Genomic DNA, 15,955 nt, shown 5'->3' on the forward strand with positions numbered 1-15,955 from the left:
TTCTACTCCTCAAAAATCACATGACTGAAAATAAGATGAGTTACTCTGAGTTAGCTGACACAGATAAATGTGCTGGCTTCAGAGACCACCATCTGAGACTCAGCTGGGCTTTAACTGGTTTTTATTCCTGTCAGTAGCTTGGCAATAGGAAGACACCTTATTTCCCCCTGCCACTCTTATCAGAAACTGTAGCAAATAAGGTATGGGACCGCTTTTATATACATAAATCAGGCTGAAGCAAGTGCAACTTACCACCCCCACTAAAAACAGCCCTGCTTTCAGGAAGGGGTATTTCCAGCAGAATTAACTATAATCTTCAGCTCAGCTATAAGAGCCCGTCAATAAAAATCTCTGCTGGAATGTTCGGTTGCCAAGATAAAGAAGGTGTTATCTGTAGCTAATCTCCACTTACTTTGCTCCCGAGACTGGGGTGCACAAGACGAAAGAGGAACTATTACAGGGGCAAATGCAATTTGGAAATTGACCAAGTTATGTACAGGATGTTAAAACCACCACATAATACTCATAGCACTTAAGGGGAAGATTGAACTGATGATGAGTCTCCAGGTTTCCATTACCCAGATCTGTGGCTAGATCCTAGATGATGAATTGGCTGGCCTCAAGAGACGGATGAGGATTAAGAGGCAACGGAAATAGAAAATAAACCAGAATTTGAGCAGACATGCACCAGTGAAATAATTGTGAACACAGCAGCAGGCATTCTTGTTTGGCTGGTGTTAAATGAAACCTGCGGCACAGATTTTGATCCCAACTTCCCAGCAAATGTTTTCTAAGCTCGGTGATATTAGGACTCCCCTTTGAATTGGTGACAATGTTCGAGGAAAAAGAAGAGAGGTGCTGAAGATGCAAAGAAAGTCTTTAAAAACAGCAGTGAAAATGGAGGATTTGCTATTGCCCTCTGTGGTGGAAATGGGAACTGGGATGGATTCTGGCCTATCTGCAAAATCCCACAGAAAGGTAGGAATGGCCACGGGAAATAGAAATCCAGACCCTTCCAGCTGCGTGTGGGATTGGTATATATTAACACGGCAACAACAGTGTTGATGTGAGCCTGCGTTCTGACCTGGTCATGTCCCATCCTCAGCCTCCCCACTACACTGCAGATTATCCCAGCCAGAGGCAAGAGCAATCTCTTAGACCAGGGGTCAGCAACCTTTCAGATGTGGTGTGCTGAGTCTTCATTTATTCACTCTAATTTAATGTTTCACATGCCAGTAATACATTAACGTTTTTAGAAGGTCTGTTTCTATAAGTTTCTAATATATATCGTATATACTCGTTCATTAGCCCATTCGTTTATATGCCGACCCCCCAACATGGATAAGTAAATCTGTAAGACACTTTCATAAGCTGACCCTATATTTCAGGGGTTGGAAAACTTTGGCTCCCGGCCCGCCAGGGTAAGCCACTGGCAGGTTGGGACATTTTGTTTACCTGGAACATTCACAGACACGGAGCCCCTAAGCTCCTAATGGCCACGGTTTGCCGCTCCCAGCCAATGGGAGCTGCAGGAAGTGGCGCCACTGGGAGCTGAGGGGCTCTGTGCCCACAGATGCTTCAAGTAAACAAAACGACAGTGTATTAGATATTCAATTCAATGATTCCATAGAGTTTAAAATCATCAAATTTTGGTGTAGACCAGTTTGTTACACGCTCTTTGACGCGTCGCTTTTTTATAAAAAACATTTAGCTAATGAACGAGTATATACGGTAACTAAACTATTGTGGTATGTAAAGTAAATAAGTTTTTTTAAACATTTAAGAAGCTTCATTTAAAATTAAATTAAAATGCAGAGCCCCCCGGAACGGTGGCCAGGACCCGGGCAGCGTGAGTGCCACTGAAAATCAACTCGCATGCCGCCTTCGGCACACATGCCATAGGTTGCCTACCCGTCTTAGACTATGTCTACTCTGCAATTAAGCTCCTGCGGTTGTGGCCCATGTCAGCTGACTTGGACTTGCGGGGTTCAGGCTGCGGGGCTGTAAAACTGTGGTGTAGACATTCAGGCTCGGGCTGGAGCCCAGGCTCTGGGACCCTCCCTGCTGGCGGCCCCTCGACCCTAGCTCTATCCTGGACTGCCCACTGGACAGCTCTGGCTGTGGCAGATAGGCAGAGCAAGTGGAGCTTTGAAGCAGCGGGGATACAGTTTTGCACTGTAAGTCTCTTCTTAGCTGTGACTTCCCCTAGTGACAGGAATTTGTCCCAGTTCTCCTTGGTACTGCATGTTAAAATGACTGCTCCTTGGAGGTTTAGTGCAGCTTGCGTTACAGACAGGTGAACGTCCCTTTCGTTCAACTCTTCACTTTTCCTCTCACGCTTTGCATGTTATTGTGGCTGATACCAAAGTTAAGCTCTAACATATGCCGGCTGAATGCTGGCTCTGTGCCCTTAAAAGATTTTTGGAGCTCTAGCAGGAAGTGCATGCATGCCGGCACTAGGATTGCCATTCACATGAAGCAGAAGGCTAAGATCTTGTGCCTTAGTGGTCCTACATGTTCACTTGTTGGTATTTGCCTTTGGATTTAAAAAAAAAATTTGTGGAGAAACTAAAGTTCTTGCTTAGCGCTACTTCCCAGGAACCCCAGACTGGTTTCATTACAGACAGTCAGTGCTGTAAATACATGTGTCTACATATTCCATACAAATGAACTAGCATCAATGCAACATTAAAGCTGAGAAATCAAGCTGGGAATGCAGAGTTAACCTGAAAACTCAGCTCTGATTCTGCCCCCTTGTGCTTAATCAAAAAAAGGGCATGAGCCCAACATATATAAAACCCTGCAGCTCACCTTTCATGGAAACTATATTTTAGATCTAAACCAGATGACAATGTCTCTTTAATACACGTGCTACTTGCAATACACACTTTTCAACCAAATACCACCCAGGGTAGTGTAGGGAGGAATAAATGGCTCGTAGTTGAAGGATCTGAATTGATCTACCTGATCAGCAAAGATTTAGAATCTGGATAATTTCCAAAGAACATCCATGTTTTGTTCAAATTTCCATTTAAGTGTCCTGGGGTTTATTTGGAATCCCTTCAGCATCTTGCTGACACCTGTAAATGTCAGGAGATGATTTGCAAGACAAGACTAGAATCCTATGTGGCATGAACTGATCCTGAAGTGACAAACATGTCATACTCAATAAGGTGTTTTAAGAGTCTAGAAAGGAGCCACTGGCCTGGGAGTTGTCCAAACTGGAAAGAAGGCTAGGTTCAAAGCCATGGACTTTGGACCAGCACTGCTTGCGTTTCCCCGCATCTTCTTGGGACTGTTGCTGTAAATATGATACAGAGAGTGCACAAGGACATTTATGCCGGTATGTCAGCATTTGTTTTACAACTAAAAAATTGAGAAAAAGTGAACGTAGAATTTTAAAGGACTTTTTCAAGTGCTAGAGAGCCAAGGCTTAACTCTTATACAGTTCATCTAAAAGGAGCAACTAAGGTGTAGGTCCATCAGTGGAATACTTGCTGCCACAGCTTATCAACTGGCAGACAGAAAAATAGCATCAAGACATCTCTAATAGTTATAAACCAGTGGTATTAAGCAACTCGTCTCTTAGGGTTAGTTCTGGCCCACCTGATCTACTTATCCAGTCTGCACTGCACATTCAGATGCAGCCTCTCATTTAAAAACAAAGACCCAGGTCCCCAGTTGGTTTCAATTGGCACTGTTCCGTTGAAAGCAATGGAGCTATGCTGATTTGCACCAGCTGAGGATCTGACCCAGCATTTCGGTTTCTAACCTTTGCTGTGAAGATAGCTCGCCGCATGTGAGCCAGTGTTGACAGCCTGAAAACAGGGGGAAAAGGAACCCCGTCTCCATTTCACTGGGCTGAACAGAAATACACTGAGGTCTGACTTTCATCAGGGGCAGCTGATCAATACAAAGATATTGTTAAATTGGGAACAATGGAGGTCAGGACAACTGAGCTGACAATAAATGGAACAGAGAGCTTTAGATAGGAGAAGAGAGTGACAAAACTGGGATTACGGGGTTAAAATAGCAGAGCTCCCTTGAGTCCAGAGGAGCCTCACTGATTCTAAGGCCAAATTAGATTGGAAACGCCTCAGGACTGGGACGGTAGATTTGCACACCCTCTGATCATGATTGGGTGCTACTGTAATACAAGGTATGTTTTCAAGTGCAAAAGGCTACAGTACAGAATACTGAATAGCATCTTCCTATCATAATAAATGTACCTCTCAACCCGCCCAAACAATTAAAACTGCATTTTAGAGCCAGCTATTTTGAAGGTTTAGCAATACTTAGCACCACTGGCTCTTTAAGAGAGATTTTGAAGTGGCAAAAATGAGCTCTTTTCCAAGTCTAAAGGGTTGGGACCAGGTAATCAAGCTAGTCTGAATCCACTGCTATGGGTTGGGACCAGGTAATCAAGCTAGTCTGAATCCACTGCTATTGGCAAGGCCAGTTCCAAATGGGACTTTTCTGGAGTAAGCTAGCCAGCCAGTTCATTGTGGCACATTTTGAAAGCTAAGAAGAAGGGCTGGCTGTACCTGCATGCACAAGAGAATTTAAGAGGGATAATTACTAGGTAGCTTCTTTCCATCGGGGCCTAAAATGTCCATATATGTGTCACAGTCAACCAACAGTGACAGGGTTCTTACCATGGCATTAGCCCGTACACTACTGCCTCTTCTAGGCTGCGAGCATCCGCATGGTTGGTCTGAAGCACCTTTCTCCTCAGATAACCATTTCATTCACCAAAGTCAATAGGCTAGTTCTTCAGCTGCAGCTGCGAAGGGGAGGGAGATGCAAACGTAGCTCCAAGTCTCAGTCCTGCAGCAGGCCCCCCACCTAATTTAGAGCAGCTCGGAGACGGCTCTAAATTCTGCTTAGCTGCCCATGCCCCCAAGGGGCTATTTTAGCAGCCAAGAACTGTCTGAACACAGCAGTGCAATTCCTACACCCCCTTTTTCGAGATCAACCCCCAAAACAGTGGTCTGGGAGGGGATGGTGTGGGGTTACTACAGTGGCTCTTTTCAGTGCCATCTGGCAAATCCCCTTACTTAGGGGGAATCCTGGGTGGACTGTTAAGCCAGCTTTACAGCCCCTTTGCACAGCCAAAGCAAACAGAGAGGTCAAGGATCTGGTCCAACATCATTATGGGAGATCATCCAGCATGTATGTTTTGTATCAGAATAGTCAATAAAATCAAGGGATCGCTACAATCCTGGCATTAATGACTGGCAGGCAACAGCAAGGTGCACTTTCTAAAACAAGGAACACTAGACTGTCTCAGATAAGAACCTGCCTTATTTAAATGTGGTTACATTTCATTTCAAACACTATCATGAGTCAGACACTCCCATGACAGAGAAGAGTCTCGAGTAATGGATGTGCAGGCTGGTTACTTTTAGAAACCTCTCTAGCCACTGGTTCCATTCACTAGCATGGTTCATGCACCTCTTTTTAACCAACGTGACTATAACCATCCCCCAAACTCTGAAGTGGTGCTAAGGCGACTGGCCTCTGAACTATCACAGGATCCCGAGATGTCAAAGTGTGTAATCCCTGCAAGTATCCGAAGCCGGAGGAGCGGCTGTGGGTGCTCACATGCTATGACTAATGGCAGTGAAGAGACGAAAAAATGCCTTTATCAAAGAGCCCATAGCAAGCTCATAATTACTGGAAGTTATGAAAACATTACACTCCAGCTAGCACAAACTATAGGCTACTTTTTTGATGGCACGTCTTCACTAATCCAAACGGAAAGGGACCCCTCCGGATTCAAAGCAGCCTTTTCAGAATCCAAGTGGCTCTGAAACCTTACCAGAGTTAAAACGGCCTTGGCAGGCAGAGCTGGCTGCTGGATTGCTGAGTTGTCACTGGTTCACTCTTCATCCAGAACCTGGGGGAAATTTCCCTCCTCGACCGCAGCGCTGGCATTTTGAAAGCTGTCTTGTCATCACAGTAATGAGCTCAAGATCCTGGTTTGATCCAACTGGCCAGGATTCAGAGCAGACTGAAGAACCCAGCCTGGAAATTGTAGCTCTTCATGTCAAGCTAGACTGTCCTTAATGACAGCTGAGTTTTAGAGAGAGAGAATTGGACTATGGTCTTCCAGTGCCTTCCCACAAATTCCCCCTGAAGGATGGACAAGCTCTCCTGGCCGCAACTGATTAAGAAAAAATTCTGGTGCATCTTAGCACAAAGAACCGTGGGCTACGCCCCCAGACATGCTGTGCAGATGCTTGGCTCCAGGTCAGACCAGGTGCCAATTATGTAGTAGTAAAACCATGACCTAGAAGTGCCCCCACCTCTACTATTTTTGCCTCTCTGAGACTAGTCCTGAACACCTGACTCAGGTTTTGCTTGAGTAGGCAGGGAGGCACAGGCTGTTAGCAGGAATGCACAGGTAGGCAAAGACCTGCAAACTCCTCCTAGAACATGCTTTGCCCAGAAAAAGGTAACAGGGTTACACAGAGTGCATCACACCACCAGTGAACCACTCCACTTCCTAACTACACGGTGTTTGCTAACGAAGGGTATGTTTTCACTGTAGGGATAACTTGGGTGATTGGCACCCAGATCTGAGCACCGTTAGCCAAGCCTGGGTGTGAGCTCCCTGCCCACATCACTTTGTCCTCACTGTCACTACGCTCCTCTGTGGATGTTGCTTGGACTTCTGGGGGTACATCCCACAGTCTTTGTGCTGCAGTAAGCAGATTCTTTCCCAGTGAATTGTGGGAGACCTTGTCTATCTATTTGGGCACAAGGGCGGGAGGGGGATTGCAGGAAGGCATTGGAAAAGAGTCAGCACCCGAGTGATTTACGTGTATCCTCACTGCAAAGCGGGCAGGTTACCTACCTGGATTAAAGAGGCACCCAGACTCTAGCCCACACCCACAGGATACACAGCTAGCTTGAGCTGAAAGCATCACTAAACTTGGGTGAAAGAATTGTGTGTGTAGATGGGAAGGAGGTGAAAAGCAACACCCGGGTAAGAACCTAATCCAGCACTCACAAAGGCCAGACGGGCTCAAGTTAGTGGGAGTTTCACCTGCACTAAAGATGCAGGATTGAGCCCAGACATCAGTAAAAAGGTTTTCGTCAGCATGTTGTGTAGAAAATTCTGATGTGTTCAGTGGTGCATTTGTACAGGATTATGGTTGTCTTTTAGTTCACAGAGCTTCTCACGTAAACAACATGGGAAAACAGGAAAATACCATCAGTCCTCACACGAAGTCCAGATATGAACAATTCCTTGAGGTCTAGACCCAATTCTCAGAAATGCAAGTGAGGAGCATGGAACAGAACTGATATAATGTGCCGCGTTCCCTTACACACATGCTAATGACACCGCAGAGCTTTGTATCACAGGCTGAACAGACTCCTGAACTTGCCTGTTTGCTCAGCTGAACCAAATATGCTTTGAAACGTGTCTGCTTAAAAGGAGTTTAGAACACCTCACCCTGCCGAATGCTGCATTCCTCATTCCAGTGAGTTTACAGGCCAGCGACAAAGCAATGCATGGGCTTTGAAGAACTCCAGGCTCTCCTCAACAGGGAGAAGGATACACTGCTCCCACCATGGACTATAGCCATCAACAGGGTCTCTGTCTCTGCAGTTCTGAGACCCCTGAGTTATGAAACCTCACCCCAGATTACACCAAAACAAGGACTGTGATCATCTCAGCGAGAACAGAACAGGTGGCTGTGCATTAAAAAGGGTTAAAATAAGAAGGTTTGCTGGTAGCAAAGAATTTTGTTTGACAAAATCAGTCGGATTCAATGCAAAATTTCTACAGTTCGGGCACCAGCAGGTTTAAACTTCTGCAGCTCTTATGGCATGCAAAGATGTGCCAACATTTTTCGCATTCATTCTTTTAGGGTACTTTGAAGAAAGAAGTGCAAATGACACATACGAGGATCAAACAGGATGAAAATCAGCCATGTAACAGTGAGTGTACTGAGGGTACATATTCTGTGAAAACCAGACATGGAGAACCCTCCAAAAAAACCCAAAACAGGTTAACAGAGGAATACACAAAAGCTGCCCAAACAAAGTTCTTCGCTGGAATGTTCCCTTAATGCCTTTAGCAGATGCCCTACATAAACCAAACCTGAAGTACGTTTTCAGCCAAGAATTAATTCAAGTTCTGGCCAAATGTAGCAACCCTGCTAATCCTATTAGAACAGTGTAACCAGATTGTGAGAAATTTACAAGGCCGGCTACATAAATCTGCCCTAACACGGTTATATGACAGGATTGTGATTACCATAAATCTCAAACCTAAACATTGTTAGACACTTGGCTGTTGTTGACGGGACTGGATTTAAGTGGCGTGGATTGCCTCGCCAGCCTCTCACTGGTTTCAAATTGCATTGGCAACTGGGGAAAGCTGCTCCCAAATACTTGTCTGTTCACATTTGACCTTTGTACACTTAGCAAAGATAGCGCTAAGCCTCATGCAAAGAGAGGGGGAGTTCTGAAAGTTCTAATTGGGATATTGTCTAACACAGGCTTAGATCAACTGACATGCCCCCCTTCGAATTCTAAGCTCTATTCTCATTGACCCAGTGGGCAAACTGAGTCAGGAAGCTACCTGATGCCTCAGTGTTTATATTCCTAGTTTTATGCAGTCTACAAGTTAGCTGCGGGCTTGTGCTTGCACCATTTTGTCTGCCACTCAGAAGTTATTCTTTTGAAAGTGGCACCAAAGTTACCTAGAAGCTACCTGTGCCATTCAGCTCAGAGCACTTCAGTGAAATATCAAAGCAGCCCAATTGTATTCCTACTAAGCACATCATGTCTGAGTATAGGAGCCCAGGAGAGAAGGCAGATGTGACACACAGAGACACACTCACAGGCAGTACAGTGTTTAAAACCCCATTTAAAACCATCTCAGGGCCAAGATGGTGATGCCATGGAAGTCCAGATCCCAAGCTCATTCCGTGAGACAGCAGAAGCTGGGAGCACGGTCAAATCTCGGAGGAGGAGAAGAAAGGACCTTAGGCCACTCTCATGATGCCCTCTGGTGCTCACCAGGAGTACCATGGGGAGGCTCCAGAAAGAGCAGCATCTTGCTGGAGGGAAGGTGGCTGTACTGTGAGGTCCTCGCGGCAGACAGGAGTGAGGTTCTCAGAAGCCATGGGGAGCAGGGATCCAGATTCCCACTCCACTCTGGAGTTCCTCTATGTTCTGGGAAAGACCCTTTCCTTTCTAAACAATGGTCAGTCACAACCCAACTTCCTCCTGCTTCCTACTGGCACAGAATTAACAGCCTCAGCTGACATTCTCTCCCTGCCATCCAGCCCCACGCACATACACACAGAAACACTGGCCACAAGCAGCCTGACAGGTGGTACCTCGGGCTGGACTCAAAGGCCGCTCTGCATCCAGCGGCCCAGGACCAGCAACACCTGCATCTACTGCAGATCAGGGCATTGGGCAGTGCGCACTTGGCTACAGATGAGCATGAACTAGACTCCAGCAGCATGCAGACAATGCCTGAGTCTAGATCACCTTCACCGCACACAAACAGCACCTCCTCCCGGCTCTCCGAGGGCTAGGGGGAGGTCTGCCCCCCAGAGACTGAGCACCTGGCTGAGGCTGCATGCTGGGAAGGTGGAGGTGATGCTGAGAAGGGAGAGGAAAGCGCTTTAAAGCACTCGCTTTATATATATAACGCCACCCTCTATTGAGGGTGTCTGTCCTCAGATTGTCAGAGCAGTCAGTTTGCAGCCTTAGTGCCCCCTGCTGCAGGACACCCAACCAGCCAGGCCTTCAAACACTGCTGTTATTCCCCACCTACAGGCGGCTAGGAAATGCTGCTCTGTGGGTAGGATTGAGTCACAGTCACGGTGAGCTACTAGGGATGATTACTGCAATTCTATGCACCTAGGTAGGAGAGCAGTGATCTTAAAAAGCCCTCCATTTGGTTCAGGACACATCATCCACTGCCCAGCACTGCAGGCTGCCGCACGCACTTTGCCTCTGTGCTCCACTCCTAACACTTGCGACCTTTAATTAACAGGTCACATTTGAAGTTCCAGCCCTCACCTTCGGAACCATCTGTGGAATAGGCCTAAATTACCCCAGGGATTGTGTTACCTTGTACCATCATCCTCCCTCCCCCCCCCCGGCCCCCAAACACACACACCAGCCAGTGACTCTGGGCATTCCCTGGGGTACTATCAATCCCAAGGCAAGGCTTGTAAATGGAGCAGACAGAGCTTTCCCACTGACTGGCCCATTAGCCTGGAACTCATTGCCAGAAGAGATGAGAATGACCCAAATGTCAGTGCCTGCAGAGCAACATGCCTGAGCCATGTCGTCTCTGACCGAACATTCCCATGGTGTCTCCGCTGACAAAACCCCCCAGCATAGCCCAGCCCTGATGACAGAGAAAATTGTATCTTGATCTGCTCCTGCAGTCTTGCTGGGAGTTGGTCAGATGACAGAGTGATGGGTGCTCTGTGGGAATGTAATGGGTAGACAGAGAGACACAGACGCAACCATTGTCTCACATGTTCTGAAGACTGTTTCCACTAGGCAAGTGTTTGGTGTGCCAAGTTAATTATTAATTTTAATCAGGAAATACAGTCCATCGGAAACTAGTTTCTTAACTGAACAAGTACAAATCCTGGCAGCTGTAGATGTGAACAGTTCAAATTTGACAAGAGCAAAATGTGCAGAGTTGGTCATTTTAAAGTCTTTCCACAGAATCCAAGCTCTTATTTAAAACAAACGAAGCGTCTAGCCCTTCTGAATGCAGAGACTGCAAATCAGTGACTGCATTCCTCTTACACTGAGGCAGAGGTGCAAACTGTCCAATTTAGTTAATAATGTCTTAACTGAAGTTTAAGTATGCCAACATAAATGCAGACACTTAACCATTTCCCTGCTGAGACACCTAGATAATGTCCTGTCTTCTGTGTCTAGACATACAGGCTACGGGCTTATCTACACACAACTGGAACCATAATAACTGAATCTGTGTCACAGACATGCACTGAAATAACTACAGGTGTAAATTAAACCAAGTCAGTTACTTCAGTTCCAGCCTGTGTGCAGAGAAGCCCTACTTCCTGATGTTCCAATCAGATCAAGGAGGAATTGTTGTTACAATACATGCACCTTCAAGCCACACTACAACATCCCATTCTAAATAGTGTCCTGTTTAACCTGTTCTCAAGTCTCCATAGTGAGGGGGCCTCTATCAGCAGCCTTGGTAGATTATTCCACCAGCCATTTTCTCTTAAAGTCAAGACCATTCCCTTAACATCTAACCTAAACCATTCCTTCCTTAGCTTCAGGCCATGCATGGCTTCTTGATCTATCCTTTTCTGAGATCCTTTGTTTGAATTGCTATCTCCAAAGGTAAGTTTGCACTGTGGTCTTGTACAGCGGGAACTGACACAAGAGTTGAACTTGCCACCTTGGAAATTAAAGGCAAACGTTTTATTAATAAAATACCTCTTTGGAGCCAGTGGATAAAAAGCATTTTCTTCTGGCTTGGTATTGTAGATTTTGGATGGATGGATCCAAAACAAAAAAAACTGATGCCCAACACTGATTGATACTTCAAAGTTTAACTGTCTGGATCCAAATCATTTCTCACCCCAAGGCAGGCCCTGATTCTGCAATGACTGCAGTCTGCATCCTTATAGGGGATTGCACCAAGACCCACAAAGGGCGAACTTTTAAACAAATGCGGTTGGAAATGGCATGAAGGGTGAAGGCTAGAAAATAAATGAGACAGACCAAGTGTGGTGACCGTTTCAGTCTTTTCACATTCCCAGAAGTTACACAGTGCTCAGAAAAAGCAAAAGGAATTAAAAAAGACAGAGCACCACCGCAGGGCTAAAAGCGCTATACAGAGTACGTTCAAGCCAAAAGTATCATTTCAAAGCAGGAATGGCAGCCCAAGTTAGTAAAGAACAGACGCCTTTGGCAAATACAGTATGACAGAGCCATAAAAATAACGATTAAGAGGAAGTAGGAAGAACAACCACAGTCAAAGAGCAAAACCTCTCAGAGAGTGAGGGATAACTGATTTCTCTGCACCCCAAGGTTTTCTCTTTGCGGTTCAAAAAGGTGAGGCAATGTCAGAGATCGAGGTCTCAAAGGAGAATAACCCCAGACATTCAATTACAATACCAAGCCAGTACCTAAGGGAAGTGTTCATCTGAGACTTCTGTGAATACTGAAGAGCATAGGACCCACCTGCTAGAAATGTACAATTCATATCAGAAATTCCCTCATCCCCGATTCTAGGCCCAATCTGCCACTCCAAAAAGGATGTATCAGGAAGGAAGGGTATTGAAACGCTGGTGTTAACTGGATGGGAGTTGAAGGAGGATGGGGAAAGGAGCTATGGGGGGAATAGGAGGATTTGGAAGCAGCCAAACCTAGGACATAGACCACTGGGGAGAAGGGAGATGATGTGGCGAGGGGGAGGCTGGAGGATATGGGGAGGGAAGCTGGGCCCTTAGCAGAAGCCCCATCAACAAGCCAGCCAGCACTGCATCATCAAAGAGTTGCTGTGCTTCCAGAGTGCCACAATAACAGTGCAGAAACATGCAGGACTAAAACACAGCTCCTTCTGGCACAAGAGGCTAACACTGTACTTGTCCTTCAGAAAGGTGCTAAGGGTGACCCAGGGAGTTATAACTACAGGGTAGTACAAACAAACTGCAACGGGGGTTATAAAACACAGACTGCACAGAAGCATAACACAATATGAACAAACTAGCAAGGCTTCTGTGTGGGTAAATCATGTCTCCCTGACCTGCCTGAATGCCATTAAAGTAATAAAAATCATCTGCAAAGAAAAAATGGGGGCGGGCCCTTATTTGCTTTTCTATCATGTATAAAGATGTGGTGGTGGTGGTGTGATTCTGTCTTTCTTTTTCCCCTAGAAGACTATATGGATAACTGCAGCACTAATAGGATCATAATACCTCGGTCCTCATTCAAGTGACACCCGATTAGAGGAGGCACGATTTCTAGTCTGCCTGTTAAAACCAAGATCTGTAATTAACACACAATTAACACAGCTGCCTGAACAAACAGTCAGAAGAAAGCTCTTGTGCTAAAGATTTATAGTATCACTAAAGCCCAATGGTCAAAAAATCATCAGGCCCCTTTAAAAAAAAGTGTGTGTGTGTATATATATATATATATATATATATATACACACACATACACACACATCCCCCCTCAAGAGACTGTTTTAAAAAAACATGGTGGTTTTATTTTTTATATACTACATTTCGGTTTCTTTTTCTTTGCCTTCTGGTGTCTGAGTCTTCAGGGCACATTCTTGTCACATTTTCAAGCTTTTCTCTGCAACCACCAGGCTAGAAACACACTGTTTTTTGTCTAAGAAAAACTGAGGTTCTCATGGAATCACTTGATTTTAGCAGCTGGGGCTTGAAGAAATATCGTAAGATCCATGATGAAATCATGAGACCGGGCAATACGGAATGTCACACCACTGCCCAGAGAGAACGCCTACTCCACATGGCTGGACCCTCCAAGAAAAACCTCCCACAAAACAGGAAAGACTGTGTGTTTATGGTATGTTTGAGAAGACACACACAAAACAAGCAAAAACACACTTTCTTTGAAGAGTTGATATACTCAGGGTGAAACCTTGGTCCCACTGAAGTCAATGGTGAAACGCCCATTGACTGCACTAGGCCAGCCCTTCACCCCCAAACTTTTCAGCCTTCTTTGTTTACCATAAAGCAGCAAAGAAAGGGCACAAACTGATTTTACCCCATTGCAAGTCACCTTGACCAGTGCAGTGCATACAGGAGAGACAAAGGATACAATCAGACAGGCAAAGTCCCCAATCCTGAATTAAAAATTGCTCAGAGATTAGACTAAATGGCCAGTTCTCAGCAAGGAAGGGGTTAATAGTGTGGTGCCTGCATCAAGCGATTTAAAGCCTCGTTGTGCCCAGCCCTGGACAGGGGTCGGGGGCGGGGGGGAGGGAGAAGTTGCCAGGAGCCCTCACCTCAATGCTCCGAGCAGGGAAAGGACGTGAGTTTTTCCACCCACACTAGGACTAGGCTCCCCGATATGTGCAGGGAGGGGACAGGACGAGTCCCACACAGGGACCCTGGGGAGAGACGGCAAAGAGTATCACAGTAACTGCACTGGCTGGAGCATGTGCCTGCTTGGCCACTCCTTCCCCTCTACCATGGCCCCGGTTGAGGGCTGCACCTCCCAGATCTGTGTTCACAGGTTCTCCAGCAGAGAGCCCCTGTATTCAAATAAAAAGCACGGGAGTACTTGTGGCACCTTAGAGACTAACAAATTTATTGTAGCATAAGCTTTCATGGGCTTATGCTACAATAAATTTGTTAGTCTCTAAGGTGCCACAAGTACTCCTGTTCTTTTTGCGGATACAGACTAACACGGCTGCTACTCTGAAACCTGTATTCAAATATTTGTCCTTATTAGACAGCCTCAGAGTCAGTCGCTCCACATCAAACACCATTTTCCTCTTACCTGGGAAAAATTCAGCCCATTCAGTGGATGGCATTGTTCCTCCACTTTCTCCACAGCCCCGGTCTGCTTCCTGAGGCGCTCGGCTTCCTGGGCCAGGTAGAGATCCAGGACAGGGACGCCACGTGACTTAATGTCCACCTCAGTGAGAGAATTCACCATCAGCATCACCCAAACAGGTCTCTTCCGCTCCCAGTTCCCAGCAATGGCGTTGAAGAGATAGTCAGCATAGAGTCCTTTGCCCCGCTGGTCCGGAGTCATCCACGAAGGCATCATGAGCTTGACATACTCCAGGTGGCGCTTCAGCCGGCGGTAGATGTCCCGGGGGAGCACGTCCTGGAGGTTCTCGCCCTGTGGCAGCAGCTGGCAGCTGGTGAGTGCAGAGATGGTGTAGGGGTCCGTGAGGTCCAGTTCAAAGTAAACAATGTGGCTGTGCTGGAAGGCCTTCTTGGAGTTCTCGGGGATGAAATCCCAGACCCGGGTGTACGGGACATGGATGGTGCCAAAAAAATAAGATGGGGGGTCTCTCTTTATAGTCCACAGGAAAGAGTTAAGCTCGCTTTGCTGAAGGGGAGAGAAACACAGACCAGTAAATGAACAATGGCCTGCAGGCTGGAGGGGAGGGGAAGGGGGTATGGGGAGCAGATCACACAGTGAGGGAGAGGAGAGAAATACCTACAGCAAGTGACATATGCTATAAATAATTACATTCTTTTAATAGGCTCTCCCCTCACACCGGAAAGTCTGCACCCTGAATACAATGGGCCACATGACATTGCTGGACGGTAGAGTTACTTTCGGTGCCCACAGGAATGGTCTCTTTTTAAAGGAAGACAGTGTTGCCTAGTGGATAGAGCATGGGGCGGGGACTTAGGAGACCTGGGTTCTATTCCTGGCTCTGCCCAGCTGGTGGAATCACTTCACCTCTCCATGCCTCAGTTTCCCTGTCTGTTAAATGAGGATAATGAGACAGATCTCCTTTGCAAAGTGCTTTGAGACCTATTGATGATCAGAGCTAGGCACTATTAACAACAGGGGACCAGCAATGCTTTTGGGACCATGGTTGTTTTTTCAGCTAGTGAGACTACTTTGGTAGTAAAATCCCCCCTATCCTAGTGGAGGTGTTGTTTCTTTTTTTAAACCCTAAAACCCCATTTGCATTATATTTTAAAAATAAAACTAGTGGCTCTGGCCTCTCCATCTCACAGAAAAACCCAAGCAACAGAGACTTCAGCCCTGCCCTTGGTGACATCACTGCCTGCAGATACCGGACAGGGAGTGGAATGGAAGTTAGCCAACCTCCATGGAAGGCACTGGCACCCCACCCATGGAGTGGGTCAAATGCAGCCATTGTTTTGGTGAAGTCGATTTGCTGCCACTATCTCCACCCTCCAACCTCTCCACCAGGAAAAGCCTGTGGTTTTAGCGTCCATGGATTATTTCT

The 15,955-nt window shown here is 46.3% G+C and overlaps 1 protein-coding gene across 1 annotated transcript in view; it reads right to left on the reverse strand.

Annotated features, from left to right (window-relative positions):
* The window catches only part of TRABD2A (TraB domain containing 2A), a 107,856-nt gene that overhangs the window by 78,661 nt on the left and 13,240 nt on the right, over positions 1-15,955 (reverse strand). Inside the window, exon 2 of the mRNA XM_030566756.1 lies at positions 14,515-15,075. Within this exon, the coding sequence (XP_030422616.1) occupies positions 14,515-15,075 (561 nt within the window). The remainder of the gene's footprint in view (positions 1-14,514; positions 15,076-15,955) is intronic.

Source organism: Gopherus evgoodei, chromosome 6, assembly GCF_007399415.2.
Source record: "Gopherus evgoodei ecotype Sinaloan lineage chromosome 6, rGopEvg1_v1.p, whole genome shotgun sequence".
Lineage (NCBI taxonomy): Eukaryota > Metazoa > Chordata > Testudines > Testudinidae > Gopherus > Gopherus evgoodei.